Here is a 22,814-nt window from a genome sequence, read left to right on the forward strand (position 1 = left end):
CCTGGTCATTTTCTCTCTTTCGATATTCCACTGCCCACTCCTCTCTAAGCCTTTCAAACACACTTCTTCATATCTACTCCCTCCTTATCCACTCACCGGTGCAATGGAGCTGACTTTGAAGAAATAAAGTGGTTTGAAAAAAAAAAAAAAAAGAGAAAAAAAAGGAAAAAGGAAAATGTCCACATGCACATGCACAGTCTCTCTTTGTCACTCGACCTAACTTCATTTCTAAACTCCATCCAGCTTTCCCCCCGTATTTTAGAGAACACAAATTTCCTGCCACTGGCTACAAGATCCCGTTTCAACATGCCACTTGCTGTCACCTTGTGTTAATCTGCTGTTGATCGCTTGCAAAAAAAATCCCTTTCACACACGCACACTCAGACTCTCCCTCGCCGCCCCCCCATCATCATAGTCTAACTAGACCCAGGAGTCAGGCGAGGCCGGGTAGTGGCTGGTCTCGTAGTTCAGTTCGCTGTATGGCCGAGAGGCCGAGTAGAAGTCTACGTAGTTCCCGGTAGATTTGAGGCCCAGATGCATGCGCAGGTCTTCCCGCGGGTCTCGGGGTGGTCCGGTGGAGCTGGGAGGGCTGCTGGGGTTGGGCCTGAGGCTGGGCCTGCGGCTGGACCTGCGGCTGTGGCTGGGACGGACGGAGGAGGCGGAGGTCCCTGGTCCTCATAGTAGACTTCGTTGAAGCTCCGGCTCTGGCTGTGAGGTGGAGGCTGCGGCGGCTGAGGCTGGGGGAAGGAGGGAGGGGGAGGGTAGGGGTCGTAGTCTTTTAGCACAGCTGCTGACGGGCTGTCCTGCTGGGGCTGGGGAGGTACAACGCAGGGCTGGGCCGGAGCCTGGTGAGGGGAGTGGTGGAGGTGGCAGAAAAGTGGTGGAGGTGGGGGGGGTATTTGTTGCAGCAAGCGAGAATGGAGGGTCCATCGAGGAGACAGATAAAGGTGGAGAAATGGAGAGGAGTGGAGAGTGGCAGGTGGGCACATGGGGGAGAAAGTTTTGAAAAGGCAGGCAGTGTGGGTAAAAAGGCTCAGATAGGAATCAATCGGGAAGGGACTCATGCTGTGAATTCTCTATTACATGCAGGTACTGAAGGAGGAAATTTATCTCTAACACTAAGTCTCAGGCTAGCTGTGTGTGTGTGAGTGTGTGTGTGTGTATGTAGATGTGTGCACTCGTAAGAACCCCTATTCTCAGACACATATTTCAGTTGGGTTTTTTTTTTATCTAAATTTATTAATTTTTTGCAATTTGTGGAACACTGCTTATCAACTTGCTCACTGCCATTTTAAGGAAATATATTTTTGTAAAAAACTGCACCAACATTTAAAATTTTCAATACTTGTGAAAAGCATGTGGAAGCATGTCCCTCCAGTTAATTGCTGGTTGTAAAATCAATGTTTGTAAACATAAACAGAAACTTGTATTTAATACATATGATCAAAAAATGTTCAATTTCCTTCGTCAAAGACAATGCTGCTTACCCCTCCCTCTGCCCCAGCAGAATCATTACACAGAAGCAAATAATTAGCGCATTCGACTGAGGCTTCAGGCTGCAGTGGTTTGACGCTGCCTGAGCCGAGGGTGTGTCCCTATTGCACACTCTGCCTGTGCGTCTCTTATCACAGTGAGACACCTTTTGTGTGCATGTGTGTTTGTGTGTGTGCACCTCTTCCATCCTGCTGCTATCTCTCCTAATATAACCAGCTTGTCATGACAGCTTAAACCAATTTATGACAGCCCTGGTGACACGTGTGCACTGCTAAAACCTGCTGTGCTGGCATGTGACTGTGTGTATAAATATATAAATGTGTAGTACATTTATAGAGTCCAATTAACTCACTCACCTGGTTTTGCTTTATGTCATCGCTGGCAGTCAGGTAAGAGTTTCGGAACAACGTGGATGTCCCACAGGATACTTGGACTGGATGGGCGGAGGAAGGAATGAATAGAGAATGTGAATGAGTATTACTACTGCTAATAATAATAACTCAAAGAGCAACAAAATTGTGGGAAACAATTGGCTCAGTCAAAAATCAGCTAATCAAAGCCAAAATCTTCCTGCAGTTTGTCTAAAAGTCTGGCAATGAGTCCCTTGTGACCTCATTCGAACATTGTGAAAGAAAGACAAAAAAGACCAGAGAATGAAGTAGAAACAATGGAAGTCAGAGAGAGAGAGGGAGATAAAGAAACTAAGAGAGAGAGAGAGGAGAGATGGCAAGAAAGCAGAGAAGAGAGATACTGGAAAGAAAGAATGGCAAGATAGAGAAAAATCAAAGTGTGTGAGTAAGGGAAGAAAAATAGTGCGAAGTAAAAAAAAAGACAGATAAGGGGAGAAAGCAAGAGAAGAAATAGGGAATGAAAATGGAAGAGAAAGAAAGATAAAAAGGGGGATAAAATAGAATCATTTAATTTTTCTCTGTCTCTCCATCACACACACACACACACACACACACACTCACACACGCACCTGCCATGCCGTCTTTCCGGGATGTGTGCTCTCCTTTGTTGCTATGGAAACCAGCGTTGGTTGCCGTGGAATCGTAGTCCATCTTGCGTTCCTTCAGACTCATCATCTCTCTGGGGGAGGCTGGAGCGCTCGCTGAACACACACACACACACACACACACACGCACACAAAATAATGAGCAATAAACCCTGAACAGCATGTACCTTCGCACTCTGCATGCTTATATTTTTGTGTGTGTGTGTGTGTGTGTGTGTGTCTTGGTCGTTCAAGGTGCACAGTCATTATTCATCATTTAGCTTGTCAGCATAAAGGGTCACCTCCAGCATGTTAAAGGACTTCTGGTAATTCACACACACACACACACACACACACACTCTCTCTCACACACACACACACACATACACACACACACACACACACACATTGTTGGATTCATTATTTGAATAACAAATTTCAATCTGGTACACGTTTTCTAAATTCAGAAAATGTATTCCCTTTATGTGTTTATAGCTCAGGTGAGATATTCTGGACAAGCTACACATTAACAGCTGTAAATCAGACAGAGCGGCACTCAGCTCAACTCCGCTTGAGGCAACTGAACACAACCATCACACAAACGGGCCTTATTTTTTTTGTCCTGACAAAGGTTGACTTGAAAAATGTCATGCCTGGCAACAACAGCAACAACAAAATCTCTCTCTTGCACTAGGGAGAGAGGGATAGAGAGAGAGAGATCAATCATTACTTTCACTCAAGATGTCAAAATTATACAACTACAACCAGTTTGAAATGAGCTCATGTACCCCTTCATCAACACCACCCATCATGTTCCCGCTCTCTGGAATACAATTTAAACCGGACATTATTTGACACTTTAAATTATATAAAAGTGGATATTGTTTCTAGGTAGGTGATGAAATGAAAATTTCAATTTCAGTGTCCTGGCCAAAATTAATGTGATTCATGGTATTATTGCAACAATCATCAAAATATGCTTAAAACTCTTAAAATGGCACGAAAACATATTGAAATTACTTAAAATTATGTTTTTTCGACTATTTGAAACAGTATCATCTCTTTCAATAGGAAATATGCCAATGATTGATTAAGATGTTTTGTGTTTTCTGAGGTCGGCATGTATTCATGATTATCCCAATGATGGAAATGAATCATGATCGTCTTATCATGACTTTTTATCATGATCTGCGATAAAACTGTACATCATAACATCTCTCATGTTATAGTTTCTTTCTTTTGTATTTATGTGACAATAAATATACTTATGATTAGCTTCACACCAATTTGCACTCCTACTTCTGTGTGTGTGTTTTTTTTTAACAGTACAGCTGAGTTTGTTCTCAAACATCACCTCCTGGAATTTCAAATCCCTTTTAAGTTGTCAAACCTCTCATTCGTTCCATTTCTGTCACATTCTCAAGCTTTGAGACCAGAGCTATTTTACACACATGAAGTGCATCACCACACACATGCCACCCCTACAATCATAGGCAAGGACAGACCCAGCACCCATACTGTACATATGATGTCTTACCCCCTCTTTCTCACGCACACACTCAGCATGTCACAATGTAATCCCCTTATAGCATACTTAAAGTGCTTACTCAGCCCCTGTTATCTAGCCACATTGAATTGCAAGAATCCTGCTTACCTGTGTAGACCCCTGCCCCCTGCTTAGCTAAACATTCCTGTAACTACCGACCATACATACAGTGTGGTATATACTCAGTATATATAATCTATACCCTCAGGAGTGAAGGACATTATAAACATAAGCTCTTTGGACCCGTTCAACCTAACTCTGAGAACTGCAGATGACTGTAGGACTGTAGCTACTGGAGAGAAACATGTGCACAAATACTCGATATGTGTGTGTGTTGCGTATTCACACACATACACAGAGTTAATGGAGAGCACCACTCTCAGTTGCGCAAGCAGAAACATTTCCCACGTTTCTGGAGCAAAAAAAAAAAAGATGTAAGGCATGCCAAAAATCAGTATGAAAAAGCCTTTGTTCTCTTTGGCTGTCCTCCTATACCCAGATAATAGCAGCGGGGCAAAACACTTACAAATGTGACCAGCCAGATAGTATAAAGGCTTTTTAAAGTGATTTTTGGAGTGCACTGGAATGTCACGTTATCTATTTGAATACTAAAGGACTAACTTTTTTTAATCCAACCTTCAATATTTGACATTTAAAGCAAAGGAGCAGTCTAACCCCTTATCTGTTTCCCAGTTTTTTTCTGCATCTTACCAAGACATTGTCTTATGTACACACAAGGGCACTTGCATGATTTGCAACTCTTTGGTTGTGGTGAATGAAAACATTTAGTAAAGCAGGGGAAGACAGGCTTTTATAATGTTTGACACTATCGATATTCAATTTTTATTTTTCCCCTCTGCAGCTGATTCCATTACAGTGGATGCTCAAACCTGTCACAGGAACCCCCAGAGACCGCACCATCGCTACTGGTTACATTAGGGACCTGGCTTGTAACCGCTGGATATGAGAGGCTGGGAGAGTCCCTCTATCAGCGCAAAACACAGCAGGACCCAGTGGAGGCCATGATGGATGCAAAGGTCTCTCTCCCCCTTTGTTTCTCTTTCCATCTCTCTGTCATCCTCGCAGCCTGCAACCCCTCCCCTCCTCCTCTCTATCTCTATCGCAGTTTTACCACTCTCTCCTCACGCTAACTCTCTCAGTGTGCCTTCACGCCATCATTACTCCTCCTGCTTTGATCCATCTCTAAGGGGCCGGATTGCAGTCTGGAGCGTATGCAGAGAGGAGATACAGATGCATGTGGGTGTGTGTGAGTGTGTGTCTGTGCACTGAGGCAGCCTGTAAAGAGTGAGAGATCAGAGGGAGAGGTGAGAAGAAAGTAGGATTACTGCAAAGAGGAGGAGGAGGAGGAGAAGAATGAAACCGGTGAAAGAAAAGGGGCGGATGACTGGAGAGGCAGAGGGGGAGATGAGGAGGGAGGAGCGGGAGAGAAGATGGAAGTCACCCCTCCACCTCCTCCACTGTACTACAGACATCCACAAATTTCTCTGCGCACTATGATCTCAAAACTCCTTATTTTCAATGTCGCTGGCCAAAGTCAAATCCTCATCCTTCACTTCCTCCTCACTGCATTAACCATCCCTCAATCCCTAATTCTTCTTGCTTCCTTGCTTTTTCTTTTTATCTCCCTCTCTGTTTATCTCATCCCTCCCTCTTTCTCTGTCTCCTCTTTCTCACACACACAAATACACACTTTTTTTCTCCTTCTCTCACTCCCTCTCTCTCTCTCTCTCTCTCTTAGCTGGGTCCTTGAAGACCTCTCTAAGCCGGGAGGAAGGAAAAGTACTTTTCTGCCTCATCAGCTTGCTAAGCCCGGTGTGGAGAAAGCACAGCTGAGGGCTCTTCCACTACTGATGCTAACAGCTAATGCTAATGCGCCCTTTTGCTAAGCATGAAGGCCAATGGGCTCAAGCTAAAGGCTAATGATAATCATACTTTACAGCATGAGATCCTGTGGGTGGCGAGCGCTAGCAGCTATTTAGCTCCGATGTAAAGATTGATCGACCGGTAAATGTTGATGCCACTAGCTAATGTCTAAATTACAGCTCATTAGAATACATGTGTGACCTGCACACTCTAGCTGTACTCATGTCCTACATACATGCTAGTGTGTATCTTTGCACCTTTTGCTGGACTAAACTCATTCGCTAACAAGAGGGACCTTTGTCAGAAGGGTAAGATGAATTTACAATGAAACCAGCTCTGGAATGAAACACAATCATAAATTGAATATGAACACCTGCTGTTAAAGACAAAACTGACTCATGGTCAGGTGTAGATGGGAGACAAACACCACACTCCTGCATGAAAGTCTGGGGTTTGTTGGATCCATCCACTGCCACCGCTCCATGTGCTATGGTTGCGAAAACATAACCACATGCAACGTAATCACAGCACGTGCTTTTGAGGACATCACAGTACTGGGATCCTGGAATGTCAGTAGAAGACGCAAAAAGGATACCTAGAGTGTAATATGTAGAGACAGAAGTCCACTGCAAAGCAGAAATATGTGACGACAGGCAGCTGATTGGCTGTGAGAAAACAACACTATTTTTCTGTGTGAGTGGAAAGAGCTCTAGTCTCATTCCCTCTTAATTTTGGAGAGTGATGAAAGTCCACTATGTCTCTAAACCCCTTTGAAACCAACTTTTACAACCGAACTTCTCAAGACCCCACTGATGTTTCTGAGCCAGATGTTTGGCCATTTAACATTACACAAACTAATGTTTAATCTTTACTCTAAATATAAATGAACATCATTATGAGGGGATCTTATTCGGCTTTATGTCTTTATTTGGAGGACCTGAAACTGAAACACACACATGCACACAAGCACATACATACATCATAATCTCTATATTGTAAATGTCACATGTTCCTCACCAGAGCGGTTATTCGGGGACGTCCTGACAGGGGAGACGGAGGGAGTTCGTGAGGAGGAGTAGGGCCTCTGTCTGTCTCTCTCTATCGTCGAGGCAGAGCCCACAAAGTGATACTGGGAGTAACCATCCTGCAAAGCAAACACGCAAAATACAAAGTATAAGTAACGGCACAAGCACAAAATCCAATATTCAGTTGGTGGTGTATTTTTTTTGGACATTAAAGAAAGATGTGTTCGAAAAAAGTCTAGGGTCATGTAGTCACTTCCCTTTTGAATATTACAAACAAGCACATATCTGTCAGCATCTGTGACATCTGTCTGCTTTATGAGAGTTATGGCATATTTTAGGTCTATATGACAAGAATCACTTATTTTATTGGTTTTACTGAATCAGAGACCCTAATGCCCTATTAGGTGAGAGAAAGGTTGTATTTGAGACATTGTAGGAACTTTTTAAACTTCTCAGACAAACTCTTCTATCAGTCTTCTACTCTAAAGCACTCCACTGAAGATATTTGTAACCTTCAGTTGGCAAAAAGAAATAAAAACATTTTTCAAACAATTCCAGAGCCAGTTTGTTAACTGCTTAGAAGAAAGTAGCACTATTACAATGGCTAAGACACTGATTCAGCATTGATGAATCATAGAACTATATTTGCAGTGTCAAGGTTTGGAAATAAAGCACTCAATGGACCCATATTACAACACCTATTCATTTCTAAGCACAAAGATGTTTAAGGCCAGGGTTTAAGGCACAATAGGTAGCCAAGAATTTGTTTTTTTAAGAAACACTGGATACACAAATTTGTACAGATGAGTGATGGAGGAAATGATTTAAGTTTAAGGACCACAAAGGACCAAGTTAACAGAACAAAGTATAAAATATTCTGGGGGGAAAAGTTTGTCCTTGTTGTCCTTGGTTGTCTGTTACCAAAAAGCTGTTGTGTGTAAATCTCAATTGTCACAAAAAGAAAAAAAAAGAAGAAAGAATAAATTGAAATATTGAATTTCTAGAGTTTACCAACCAGTGGCAGGTCAAACATGTATTCTGAACACTAAAGGTCAATAAAAAATACCTGCACATGCAACTGTCCACACAAAATAACACACTAGCATCAAGCCTGAGCTCTGTAAATATCCCACTGTCCTTATAGAAAAAAAGAAAAGAAAAAAAGATTAATACAACTAACAACTCCGCGAGCATAATTACTGCCAAACCAATGACTTTGTATCCGTATTAGTTTAGCAGTGATTGGAGCAAAGCCCTTTTCATAAAAATGGATTACCAGAGTCAACAACAATCACAGAGCTGGAGCCAAATTCAATTTAGCATTAAGATAATTGGCTACCTCTGAAAGCAAAGCACAAGCACATGATAAAAGATAATGCAGACATTTTCCAGCATTGCTTTACTGTCTGGGGGCCTCGACTTGACAGTAGGAAAACTGGTCGGACTGGGAGAGGTAATTGGCACAAGTTGGACTGGAAAGGAGGAGAAAGAGGGGAGGAGAATGACACGACTGAGATATGGAAGAGATGAGGCCAAAAGAGAAAGACAAAAGATGACAGAAAGTAACAAGAGCAAGGAGGAGGAGGGAGACGGCAAGAGAGTAATGACGGAAGTGTAAAGATAGCAAAAGGAGGAGAAAGGTAACGAGAGTGAGAGGCGCAGATGGAGAGGCAGAGAGACAGAAGTAGGCTGGACTGAGCACAGTCCCATGTCCTCCCCTGACTCCTATTTCCTGGCACAGTGCTGAGGACTAATAGAAAACTGGATCCTCTGACACACAGTAGTTCAAAGGTAGCTCACTTCAAGTCTCCGCCATCCCTCCCTCCTTCCCACTTCATCTATTTATCCACCACTCCCTTCAGCTTCTCGCTCAACTTGTTTTACATTCTCTTTCTCCTTCCCTTCCTACCCAAACACATCTCATTATAAACCATGTAACCTCCTTATGGAACAACGGGCCGTTGTGCAATTGGACACTGTCAAACTGTCATGCTGCTCAAATGAACATAGTCACTGAATATTGAATGATATTTTGCAGAGTGATGTGTGCAGTCCGCTGTCTAGCAATGTGGCTCACAAATGGGGGCAAGGAAGGAACCACAGGGGTCCTTAAGGAGCCCCTGCAAGCAAAATGAGGAATTGTTCAACTTTACAATAATTGAATTTGTAAGGGTGATCACAATCGGAGAAGATTGTATAGTAGATAATTGTATTGTATTGTATTGTAAATGTATTAAAATTGCTGTCACAGCCACCGATTTCACCCTTGTTATCTCTCCACACAAATTAAGGAACTATTCACCTTAACCTATGGTTTCTTCAATTTTTTTCTATTAAAGGTCCATTGTGTATGGGGGATATATTGACAAAAATGAAAAATAACACAATTAGTATGCTTTCTTTGGTATATAATTACCAGAAAACAGAACAGAAGGATCTGTTCATATCTACATAGGAAACATCTTAAGTCGACATGTTGCATCGTCATGTTTCTACATTAGCCCAGAACGGAAAAACCAAACACTAGCTCAAATGGGAGCCTTTGCTTTTTGCATCAGGCACCATGTAGTTAGCAGGTCCTCCGTGATGAGTTTGGAAAAACACTGTTTTGTTTTGCGGTTTTCTGTGTTTCTGTCAGTGTACTGTATCTTCCATATCAGCTTCTTTCAGCTCTTCATTGATTTTGTGATGATGTTCACAGTGTGAAAAATTCAAACCCATGATTCCCTATAATTCCACATGACAAACTTGGTATCTTTCAAAACTTTGGGAAATCCACTAAAATTTAAAATAAAGTTTTGTGAGTTTGAGCATCGACTGGTTGCACAGCATTCGTTTGTGGTGTCTGGCCCACCAGCCAGTCAGTTGGTTTAATGGGTTCAATAAATATTAAATCAACATCAAAATTTCATACAGGACCAAATCAGACAGCAGCTTTTTTTTTTTTTGCATCATTTTGCACCAAATCCAAGGTCCAAGGCTTGTTTACTGTCAGTGTGTACTATGAAACCTTATACTGTAAGCTAACAATATATCCCCACATCAGGCATCAGCTCCCTCTTGAGTATGCTGTCTTTCAGATTCTCACCTATTTGCCTCATTTTACCTGTTTTTCATTCTTTTTTTCCACCCACCTCCTCTTTCTCTATTACACTCAATCTCTAACACTCCTTTCAGAACGGTTTGCAAGGCAACCATTTTGCCTGTTGCTCTCACCGTCACAGGATGGTTAGTTGAAGGTCGCGGTACTGCGAGGTAAAAAGCGATTACTGCCCCAACAAATGAGGTGTGTGTGTGTGTGTGTGTGTGTGTGTGTGTGTGTGTGTCTGGCGGCACTCATGCCAGACAGCAATTATGGCAAAAATTGTAAAAGGTTACACATGATGAGTGGTGGCTCCCCTCTGGGCCTCGGCCACCACTGAACACTGTCACTTTTTTCTCAGTCCCTCAATCCGTTTCTCTCTTCCACTCATTTCACACTCCGATTTTCAGATTTACAGTAGAGAGCGCTTCACTCGCACCTGATCCATCTATCCTCACTGGAATAATGAGCCTCTGACCTTTGCATTCTTTAATTGTTGGTTTGGCTGATTTAGAAATGGACCTTTATTCTACTGTTGCATTTATTGTAAATGTCCCAAAATAATGTAAGAGTGTGCTGCAGTTCTGCCAACACACCTCCATCCCCTCTGTCTCTGCCTCTCACTGTCTTATACAGGTGAACATCAGAGGGAAACCAGGCTAAACACAGAGGCAGCTTCTGAGGCCTGAGGTTGGTTTGATGTCTACTGAAGTTTTTCAAACGCTCATCTCTTTCTCCCTGACTTTTCCTGTTTATGCTGTACGGCAGAAGATGATGGATTAATTTTAGCTGCCTCAAGACGAAGACCATCTCATCATTTTAATCTTGCAACGGATCTTTGAAAGCAATGTGTGTTTGAGCTATTGTCAAAAATGCTAAAATCTCCAAACTAATAACGGTAGACTTAAATTGTAAATTGTAATATGAAAGTTTAGAAATTAAATATTGGAAAAAGATCTTACAAACAAGCATATGTAAATACTTGAAAGTATTTGTGATAACTCACTTGGAGCACCTATTGAGTAATGTTTGTCTCATTACAATCAGAGGCTCATATGTTAACAGTTTTGTCAGAAACAAATTTGGACATCTGTCACACTTCTCTTTCAAATTTATTCATTTAACTTACAGGAACATCCTGAGCAGTTTGGTGTCCTGCGAAGAACTAGGCTTGTGCAATCAATGACCTCACATACACACATCACACACAAATGTCTCACTCACTCACATCACACAAACACACCCACACACTCGATTACACTTCCCCTGGAACATATTGTAAATCTGTCACACGTGTGACAAACACAGCATCTCACTGACCCTGAACCCCATCTGTCATACGTGTGTGTATCTGTTTTTGTGATTTGTGTGATGTATGTGTGTGATATGAGGATGATATGAGTGCTGTGGGGGGGGGGGGGGGGGGGGGGGGGGGGGGGGGGGGGGGGGGGGGGGGGGGGGGGGGGGGGGGGGGGGGGGGGGGGGGGGGGGGGGGGGGGGGGGGGGGGGGGGGGGGGGGGGGGGGGGGGGGGGGTGCTGTGTGTGTGTGTGTGTGTGTGTGTGTGTGTGTGTGTGTGTGTGTGTGTGTGTGTGTGTGTAAGAGAGAGAGTGTGTCTGATTAAGTCTCTGAGCTAGATCATTTGTCAAGAAATGAGGCACGGCAGCGCAACAGAAATTATGCATTGAACAGGGATATGACAAAGTGTAAATATGTGAATTTACAGTATGAAATTCAGGGCCCAATCTTACACCTAGTGCAAAGCAGCACACAGTGCTGCGCAACTGTCATCGCTAGTTTCAGACCAACGCAGATGTCATTATCATGACCAGCACCTACATTGTCTAAGCAGCAAATGTGGCCATGGGCATCAGCTCCGAAAATAAGGTATGGTCAGGCACATATTGATGTTTTGAGGCAGCAGAAAGCGATTGCATCACTGACCGACAAAACCTAGCCTCAAATCGGAATGGCACAGTATTTCCTGCTATTTAAAGGACACACTATTCAGATAGTAAGATGTGCCAACATAGGCCACAACTTGCTTACACTCAGCTTGTTACACACAGGGACCCATGGATGGGTTGCGGGTGGGTGAAATAATACATCATTAATGTGGAAAATATTAACTGCACGCTATAAAATATGAATGTAACAGAGATCAGAGTAGAGCTGCTGTCTGACTCTGAATTAAAGGGGACATCCACCTCAATAAAATCCCAGTATTTTATTTCCATGTCTTCAGAAAGTTCAATCAAAACTTGTGACATGAGCTACTCTCTCTAAAAGCCACAAACAAGAGAAGAAAGTCAAAATGTATGATGTCATAGAGTATAAAGTCTGGAGCTGCTCCAAAAAATAATGAATGGGAGACTAACTTGACCCACTGAATGTTTGTATTCCCTTTTCTAAACTCAAATGAGCTTTATTCTGATGTAGTGTTCTCAGTTCTGAAACAGAAAATGTACACATATACTCATATTATTCCCCTGGGTGATCTCACTGTCGTCCACAACATCTTTCCCAATGAACTGTCTATGAAGCAGCTCAAGACGTTATACCCTATGACATGACAAATGTAAGGGTTTGTACTTCATTTTTTGTATGTTGGTGAGAGATGTGCATGTTGATTAATATTTCGGACTGTTTAAGACCAAACGAATAACACGTATTAAAACATAAGTATAGTTTTCTCTCATTGATGTTTCAGAAGCTAAAGTTCAGTTCTGTTTCCTCTGTTAAGTTTACAACTACAATATAAGTTTTGTTGCTTAAATGTTCCATGATATCTGTTGCAGTAACTTTACTGTTCTCACTGCATCACTCTCAGGAAATGTGGGACGACACTGACTGGTTGAATGCATGCTGCACCCAAAACACAACCATGATTAACAAAGGAACTAAATACAACCTCTTTACTTTGTGCCCAGATTATGTGCTGTTCAACAAGCAAAAGTGGAGTTGGACATGTCCTAAAAGCACTTGCACCATGCACTTTAAACAATACACTATAGATTGTTAAAATAGGGCCCTCAAGGTTTAGCTCTGATGTGTGAGCAAGAAAGAAAGAGAGAGAGTGCATATGTTTGGATGAGTGAGACAGAGAATTTGGTCCTTCTGGTCCTATTAAGAATAGGTTTATTTACAAAGTGACCATGTTTCAAGTCCTTGTTTTCTTCAGAAATCCCCAGTGGAACAGTGCTGCACATTTGTTGTTTACTTAAAAGATGACCTGTGGCTTCCCCTCCCAGGAACTGTAGATGAAACACTACATGCACACGCACACACACACACACAAACACACACACAAACACACACACACACACACACACACACACACACACACACACACACACACACACACACACACACACACACACACACTGAATGAGGACACATCCTGTCAAATAATCCAAATAAACTCGGGTAAAAGTAGAGTTTTACTGCACGCTGGAGACTGTTATACATGATTTATCCTAAAGTCAGTGCTAGTGTTGCTACAAACAGATTTTGGCTTTGGTTTATTAATGACTGCTGCACCACTGATCTTTTAAGTCATCTCAGATGCTATTTTCATACAGAGTTTCTGTTTATTTATGGGCCCTCAACTTTTCGTTTTAGCACGTTCAAAAACTGCTGGGCAGCCCAGCCCCCTGTTCTGCTGCAATTCTCTTTTCATTCTCCCTCTCTCTCCCAGCCGAGACTGCTCCCATGGCACTGCTGTAGGAAGTGATTAACTCTTCTTACTGCAGTTTGACAAAAACACACATTTTTAAAGACACACACAATCGCCCAGAAACAAACATCCACGTGTACCCACGTTCATAACTACTACACAGTTGCAAAGTATGGTTAAAAATGCTCTCATTACTTCAAGACTTCAAAGCAAACAACTCTTTGCCAGCACAGCTCAAACTGACTCATTATTGACCCAACACTTTTCTCCTCTTTCCAAACTACACACTTGCTTATTTTCCAACTGCAAAAAATTGAAGTATTCACCTCACTTCACTCTTTCTGACTCCTCTTTTGACACTTTTTCTCTCTTTTCTTCCCCTTTGCGTTTGCTCACAAACACTTTTGCAGAGACATCCAACTCCGCTCTCGTCTAAATTGTATGCTAATCCATGTTTGGTATGAAGGCTAACAGGATTTTTGCAGCACCTAACACCCATGACCTAATACGTCATGCAGGGGTAGTAGCGGTAAAGTCACTTAGCTTGTGAGCTCTGGACTTTGGTGATAAAGTCAAAGTGTGAATCCTCTAACAAAACTTTTTCCAGAGTTATAAAATTAGGGTGGTTTGTCATCAACAAGGCTGTGTTCCTGCAATTATTATTATTTTTTTTGGTGTATGTAAAGTGACTTTGAGTTTCCAGAAAAGCGCTATACAAATGGAATTATTATTAATTACTATTACTAAATATTGAGGTATGGAGTCTATCACACTTTGATAGTAGTTTTTAGTGACTGTATTGAGCATAATGTAGTAGCTTAACTAATTTAAAGGACTAAAAAGTGTCTTAAAAAGTTAGTTTGAGAATTTAAATTGTTTGTGCAGCATTGAATGAAAGTTGTTCGAGATGACAGCAACATATTAGTTGAATTACAAGATCTTGATTGTTTAAAGATTATGATGGAGTAGAGGTGGATGAAACTAGGGACAGGACAGACTGCAGATGATATCGTGTTTCAATTTAAAGATGATGGATGTGTGTTTTTTCTTTGCTGCTCTGGAGTAGAAAAGTCTCGTCTTTCAGTAATCTCTTCCCCCCCACTGAATTAATGTTTACATCAAATGAGACAGAGAGAGCAAAACTCATTTTGTTGTTTCAGAATGTGCTGCCATCAATCTTACGCAAGTTGTTTCCTTGCTTTAATATCTGTCTTTATTAAACCGAAGTCTGGCAAAAAAGGCCCCTTGTGGCAGAGACGGGTGGAGTAAAAAGTAAACAAAAATAAATAAATAAATAAATAAATAAATAAAAAACAACCCCAAACCAAAGCAACCTTTGTTGGGTCCCGCTGCGGTGTTAAGCCAATGTCCTTCATGTCTGATCATTGGAGTGTTATGCCATCCAGTCGAGTGTAATGCTATCCAGTGGCAATGATTAGAGAAGTGTGAAGCAGATAAGGCTCCAAGGGGCCACATGGGGATACTGTTCAGTGTAATACTGGGGATGAGAGGATGACGAATGAAGAGAGGGACACAGTCGTCAGGATGAGGCGAGGACAAGCTGATGCCACAGGGCGGCCTGTCCTGAAGTGACTGCAGCAACAGTCAGAAATCTCGGACACAGAGCCCAATTCAATATAACCATGCAAGGAACAGGGCTCATACAGACATTACAAATCAAATTCAAGAATTTTTTTAAAGCACTTTTTTTTCTCAAAGATTTCATTCAAAGGGACTTCACTCAAAGCAAATGAATCATTTTTAAAAACTTTTTTTTTTTTAATTTTTATTTTATTTGATGTGATCAATCTCTCTCTTTACATTGCCAGGTTATTTACTCTTTCTAGGCATATCAAAAATCCTCTTCAAAACATCTGTATGACATAAACCAATCTGGAGGTTGTGCACGGAAAAAATGCCTCCTGAAACAACTTTTACCTCATATTTTTGCTCATTCGGCTAACTTATGTTAACTTTAGCCATGCCAACACAGGCTGATTGGTTTTGCTGAGATTTTAAGACTGGAGCAAAGTAAAAATAAACTGCGATGTCAGGCGGGACATCATCGGGGCGAGAAAGAATGGAGAGGGAGAGTGCACCGTGGAGTGGTGCAATTCGGTTACATGCCAGAGTTTAAAAAAAAAAAAATGCTGAGGAATTTTTGATTATGAGCAATTTGAGCATGACTTAATGGATAAAACCTTAGTCAAACTATAAAACAGCATCATGTGGTTCATTTGAATTTCAAGGACTTTTTTTTAAATTAAACTAGAAGTGCTGCTTCACGGTTGTATGCCTCTGCGAACCAGTAAGTTGCAGTATATATCAGAAAACATCGCCACACCTGTTTTTGAACCAAAGGAAACATTGACAGGGAAGTACAGAGAAGACTCCAAAGGAGGAGAGCTGCTGTCCCTCAAATATGAACTCATTGCCCTTTGCCCTCTCGCTGGCCATGAACAATACAGTACCAAAGTACCACCTTGCTAAGGTCTACTGCCATGATAACACAGCAACAACCTGCAGACGTTACTGACAGTTTTACAAACAAGCTTTGTCCATGACAGTTGACAATGCTTCAAATATGGATGTTGCTGCCAAGAAGTTACATATTCTTCAATGTGGATGCCTCATGACCATCTTCAAACTGGGAGCACAAAAGATCTACACAACTGTACAGTTTTAAGTGTCACCCATTCAGTATCTGACCAAATGTCTCATCTTCTGTTCATGAGTTACAATGTTGACATTTTGTCATAATTAGTGTATTAATTCTTGAGTTATGGCCAAAAACATGTCTTGGAAGGTCACTTGACTACCAAGACATGTTCCTCCTGGTGTGCATGTGGACGTTTGTGCCAAATTTGAGGAAATTCCCTAAAGATGATCTCAAGATATCACATTCACAAGAATGTGACAGACAAGGTCACAGTTACCTTAACTTTATATCACTCATAATCTACTCACATCATTGTAGAGTCCAAGAAGATGTCTGTGCCACATTGAAATTCTTTCAAGGCCTTTTTGAGATATTGCGTTCATGAGAATGTGATGAAAAACCCAAATAATTCATGAAAAGAAATGAAAAGAGGCCATCTTCAGGGAATTTCAAGACTTTTCCCCCCCCCCCCCTCAAAATTCAAGCAACTCATGAACCTTATCTGAACTGAGGGATCTTCCCTGGTTTGTCTCTAAATAACAGGTGGGACAAAATGCAATTTTGGGAGAGTAATTTTCCCACTCGTTAGTAATGCACGAACACCTTGAAATATATTTAGTTTGAAGAACGACAGCTCACTCTTAGAGATTTGACATCTGTGAAAACTGAAGTGCAAGTACTTGAAATTCAAGTAGGAAACCCTAGCAGTCTATCATCTGAGGAACATAACACAGGATGAAATGACTTGTTGGTATGAATTATATTGTAGAGCTCAAATAGTGTCTCCTGGTGTTCTGTTCAATGTCTCCCAACAAAGATTTTGCATTAAAAGCTCTGTATGGGACACAACTGAATAATATAAATGTTTGCTCCCAAAATAGAATGAATTCAAGGGACACTTCATGAAACAGCATAATGCAATTAAATCCAATACTTCCAAAAACTAGGGCATCATAAAGGTGCTATTCATCCTAGGCTGTTACATGCTGTATGATTGTACATTGTATATGCAAGAATGCATCTCAAATAAATCAATAAATCAGCTTCATTCTTTTTTTTTCTCCTCACACAAAGATGAAAAAGAAGACACATTCAAAGCCAAGGACACCTCTCTGGAATGTGTTACTTAATATCTTACTGAAACTCGTTGATTATGCTTCTAAAGTTTTAGTGCGCTGGCTGGCAGATAACCTTGGTGGCAGATATTCCCTCAACAACACTCATTACCGACGAGTGAAAGGAAGAGGACATCTGTCATTACTTTTAATCAAGTTTGCGCGAGTGTGCGGGTATTTGTCATTTGAAAAGAAACAAAAGAGCCTGGAGGAGGAGAAAGAGATAAAAGAGTGTGTCTGAGTGGGAGAAGCGCACACACATCGCTCATCATTCTCTACGCCTCACACAGTTTCTAACTTCTTGCTTGTTTGTGCTGTTCTAGCTTCTGCTACAAGCTAGCTACTCTATTAATGAGCTACAGCTTTCTGATACGCAGCAATGTCAGCACCATTCGGTTTCATAATGGCAACATGAGCATTAGCATCAATGTTAGCGTGTGTGTGTGTGTATACGTTGAAAGAAAAACAATAGGCTAGAGACTAACACAAAGTTATTGATCCCCCTGCCTCTGTAAACACTTGCATGGTTGTGATAGTGCCCAGCAGAACCCCATTATTCTTTTGTTTCAAGGTGGTTATGATGGACCCCAAGGCAAAAGTGCATACTCACAAACACACACACACACACACACACACACACACACACACACACACACACAGATATGTGCATGGGTGAAGGTTTTGTTTCAACAATGGAGGGGGCACAAATAAAAAAAAGAGGATTTGAGGAACATTTTGAGCTTTAAACATTTAATTTTGTGCATTCTGGTGAAATTTATGCACCAACTTGTGCCTCTTATATATCAATTTATGGTGTAAATGTGTTTAATTTTGTCAAAATAAAAGTCCTCGGCTACTTTGTTTTTATTGAGGGGTGCCATGTCCCCTGTATCCTCCAACAATCTACTTCTACAATAAGCAAGGCAACTCCTTTAGCCGAACAAAAACAGAGGTCTTGCCAGTATGCAGGAGTATGCCCCGAAATATACCTTAGCACTTACACAAACACGTGCAAAAACTCCAAGCATTTATGAAGACACACCTATGCAGTAAACCACACAGACTTTAGTGACCAGTCTCCAAACCAATATCTCCTGAAAAAATACGATAGCACTGCAGTTGTTCAGAGAGAAATCCACTTTGGTCACTTTATGACAAAATGCAGTTTATTTTCACTCTCTGCAGCCACTCATCTTTCCTGCAAAGCTTATTTATAAGCTACACTGGTACACATACTGTGTTAACCTCCTCAAGGCTCATGGAAATTAAGCAGCATGCTGTTATTAAAGCAACTGCTTGCTCCATAAACTATCAGTGTTGGGGAGTAACTAACATGTAATAGCTTTACTTGATTAAATTACAGAATGTATGCACTTGTAATTTGTCACAGTTACAGAGAGAATGTAATTAAATCACAGTTACAAATCAAAATGTTGGTGATTACAAAGGGGTTAAATCCACATATACTGTTTTGGGTAAAGACTTAAATGCACAATATTGCCTTCATTCATGCTGTTGCTTTGCTGGAATGTACCGGAATGGCACTCTCATTTTTTTCCCCTCCAAATGTGGAAGTAGAATATTTCACATGGTCTGCTTGAAATTAATATACATTTCTTTTCTCTCAGCGCTTGAAGATCCAATCATCACTAAAGCATATGGGTCAATAAAACAGGTGTGCTATGTTACTGAAACAAACAACACTGCTTACAAGGAGCAGTCTCAACATCCTGATGCTTACTTTAAAACAAATTTTTAGGAAAGTGATCAAAAAAAGATGTACCGGTGACATTATTTTGACGAGCTACTTAAAATTGTTACATTTCTCTTTTTTTTTTAACAGTAACTAGTTATCTGTAACCTACTACATTTCAAAAGTAACCTTACCAACTCTGTATACTATATAGCTTCAATTGTGTATATTACTAAAACTAACATGTTGCATTTTTATTACTCTGCCTTTCCCTAGTGATGCTAAGAGCTGGATTTTCAAGTTATAATGAATGCATCTCAGTGTAAAAAAAATATTTGTCTCCCAGTTGAATATTGTCAAATCAATACGACAAACTACAAAAACTGCTGACTGATAGTGGTAGCTTGTGGCAAGCATTGGCAGGGCATGCCTAAGCTGTCGATTGCAGAATGGCATTAGCTTAGCTTAGCAGCCGCTTAAGACGGCAAAGATTCTCAGAGTCTGAGAGACACCAGCAAATCCTGTCAAGGATTAGCCCTGACCAGAAAACACGGCATAATTCATCCAGTGAGGTTTCAGCTGGGCATCCAAGAACACAGAGGTCAAACCACAATCTTCAGCCGTTCAAATGCAAAAATGCAGCTTGCAATTGTCAGTGCCAGCTTGCAGATGTCAATTAATTCTAACTTTTACTGTGTGTCAGGTGTGGTTTTTAATTGCTTAATTAAACAAGTTCAGCAGAAAATCCCCCTCAACACCAGCTTCAGTGAAAGTGGAAAGCCCTCAACCTGACATAGTTCATCCTAGGACAGTTTAAGGCCAATTTGCCATATATAGTAATTACTTTTTAAATTATAAACCTAATATAATTAAAAGGACTGCCAGCCAATCTTACATTTAGCTCTTTTTTTCATCAAAGCTCATTTATTTCTACTACACAACAAAGGTGTATCCAGACATATTATTCTCTAAACTATTTTACAATTATTAAACATTTCACATGATTCCATATCAGAGCTCCTCATCAGAGGAGATTTGCAAAGCACCAATTAATTAACGGATGGTCTCCATTTTATAACAGCACGATGCTTCTGGAATATCTGACAATGACAGGTTAAATTGCACTGTTTTAGAAAAATCTTTTAGGTTTATGTTACAATTATCATTACAACTTTTAGATTGAATATTCACGGTATAACCCAACAGTGTAAAATGAGTAAATTCAACAACAAACTAAACCTCGATTAATTCTTTATGTAATATGCATTCATTAGACCTGATAAGTGTGTCATTGCAGAGGTGGACTTTACATTAAATCTTCATCAATTGTAGATCTCATTACTTCAACCAGTAGCCATATCTGACCATACATGACATTGGTAAGTAGAAGATTAATGTTGTTGCAGTTACTGTATGTATATGATCATAGCTAGTAAGGTTGAAAATCCTTGAACATGATGTCTGGCATACAAAAATGATTTCTCATGCATTAAATACTGTATGCATTTGATAGCATCAGGAGACAAAACAGGACACAAACAGTGTGAGATGAATTGAGTACACGGTTTGAACATCCTACCTTCTTGTAGAGAGAGCGCAGGTCTCTGTACTGCCACATACTGCTGAGGACCTGAGAGGCTGCCTTTACCACCTTTGCTGAGTGTCTGGAGATAGATTGAGAAAAGAGAGGGAGTTATTTCTCCTAGACCCCATTCCTTTGGATAATGCTGCTATGATATTCTGTCCCCTGTCTTTACCAGCTGCACAAGATCCATGCAGGCCGGTGGCACTTGCGATGGCTTTAAGACTAAGAGGTCCCATTGGTCATTCCAGCAGAGAATGATTTTCTTTGCACAAAAACTGAGAGTTTCCAGATGAGTTTAAAATGACCCTCTCTGCCATGCTAATGGTCCCATCCTTGCCACTTAGCTGAAAAATGACTTTAGTAGAAGTCAGTTCAGAAGCCCTGCCCTTCTAACAGCTGTGGAGAGAAGCAGAGGGGATGCTCATTTTTCCATTTATCCACCAAAATTAAGACAAGTCTGCCTAGGCTTCAGCATGGCTTTTATTTTTGCCAGTAAAAAAAAAACAGAAAGTATTTGAACAACTGAAATATAGGGTGATGGTATCAACAGGAAGCCAATGCTCCAGCTTCCTACAAATACAATGCGCTGAGATATTTCAAAGCTATACATGAATAAAGTGATCACAAAAAAAAAAAAAGAATTACGGCCTTGCAGTTGTTTGCTTCTACGAACCAGTCGAGTTGCACTTGTAGTTTACATGCATGTCCGTGAAAACATGGATGCTTCATACACATCTTCTACCCTGCAGTACAAAATACAATTAGCATGGTTTCAAGGTGGGCACCCAAGATAAGCATCACCAATGCGGGATCTGTATGTCTCTGCTTCTGTACAGTACATGAGCTATTAATGGCCTGATGGTTTGGTGTATGTTTTTTGCAGAATGTTATGATTTCACAGAGAAGTTGGCCTTTGACCTTTTGGATATCAAAAGTCTTCACTTCATCATTTTATCCTTTTAGACATTAGTGCAGAATTTAGTCATAATTATCACATGAATTCTTGGCCAAAAACATATCTTGTAAGGTCACAGTGACCTTGACCTTTGACCAGATTCTGATCATTTCATTGTTTAGTCTAAGTAAACACAATATTTTTAGGACTGCCAAACTGTGTTGCTGTTTGTATGATGGGGATAGATTTCGGAATGGATATGTTTAAAGGTAAACTGTAGGTCATTAACCAATATTGACATTATTCCTTTTTCACATCATTGCATTTTTTAGCTCCTACTGTTTCAGCAGAGTTGATAAACAGTGGCCGCGTCCATGGTGGTGCTTTTATGGGCATTTTTCCCAATCTGAAAGTGTGTAATTATGTGAATATAGTGCGACACTGCTGATAAGGAGCATTTATCTCAGTGTACCTATCCTGGGAAAATGAAGATGTGTGGGCCATTAGCAGCTAACTACACTCACTGTGAAATTTGCACTTATGAAGCTATCCTCCAGCACCTCATCTCACTCTGTAATGGTGCCCTTGAGCACAGTTCCCTAAATAGACAGAGTCTCTCCATAATAATAAATGAACGTTTGACCTCCGTCTGATAACACTCTGGTGGTCATGGCAACCCCTGACCTGGTAGTTGCCATAGCAGCTGGGCAGAACACCCTGCTTGGTCTCCCATGGCGACAGGAGTTATATTCCTGCTGCATCTCCCTTGTTCTCTGGCCATCTTTTGTGGATGAGTGGTCACAGGGAAGGCAGGTGCCGTTATGAATGATGGATGTGTGGCCACACTAAAGCACTGGTCACTACTGACAGTACGGGGTGAGCTGAATGATACCTTGACAGGTATATGACAATGCAAAAATGAGAACATGTTGTGATTCTTCCCTGGCCTTTAAATTCTACTTTAGGAAATAAGCTACTAAAGTTATTCAGAGCTGGTTATCCTTGAACATAAGAAGAGCCACTGCAAGTCATTAGGGAGATTTCCAATTTTGTCCTATTTTAAGAATATTTTGGCATTCAGCCATTCCTCTTTTTGTTTTATCTCTGTGTCATAAATGTTTTGAGAGTTACATTAAGTATTCTTCACCTTTCCTGAGCAGAACATTAT

General features: G+C 40.9%; 1 protein-coding gene across 1 annotated transcript in view; it reads right to left on the bottom strand.

Annotated features, from left to right (window-relative positions):
- Nucleotides 1-256: 256 nt before the first annotated feature.
- The window catches only part of ctnnd2a (catenin (cadherin-associated protein), delta 2a), a 302,877-nt gene continuing 280,319 nt past the window's right edge, over nucleotides 257-22,814 (bottom strand). The window contains 7 exon segments of the mRNA XM_042510566.1: nucleotides 257-588; nucleotides 590-649; nucleotides 651-845; nucleotides 1,851-1,927; nucleotides 2,474-2,605; nucleotides 6,936-7,062; nucleotides 20,746-20,830. Coding sequence (XP_042366500.1) covers nucleotides 421-588; nucleotides 590-649; nucleotides 651-845; nucleotides 1,851-1,927; nucleotides 2,474-2,605; nucleotides 6,936-7,062; nucleotides 20,746-20,830 — 844 coding nt within the window. The 3' untranslated portion in view covers nucleotides 257-420.

Source organism: Plectropomus leopardus, chromosome 21 (assembly GCF_008729295.1).
Source record: "Plectropomus leopardus isolate mb chromosome 21, YSFRI_Pleo_2.0, whole genome shotgun sequence".
Classification (NCBI taxonomy): Eukaryota; Metazoa; Chordata; class Actinopteri; order Perciformes; family Serranidae; genus Plectropomus; species Plectropomus leopardus.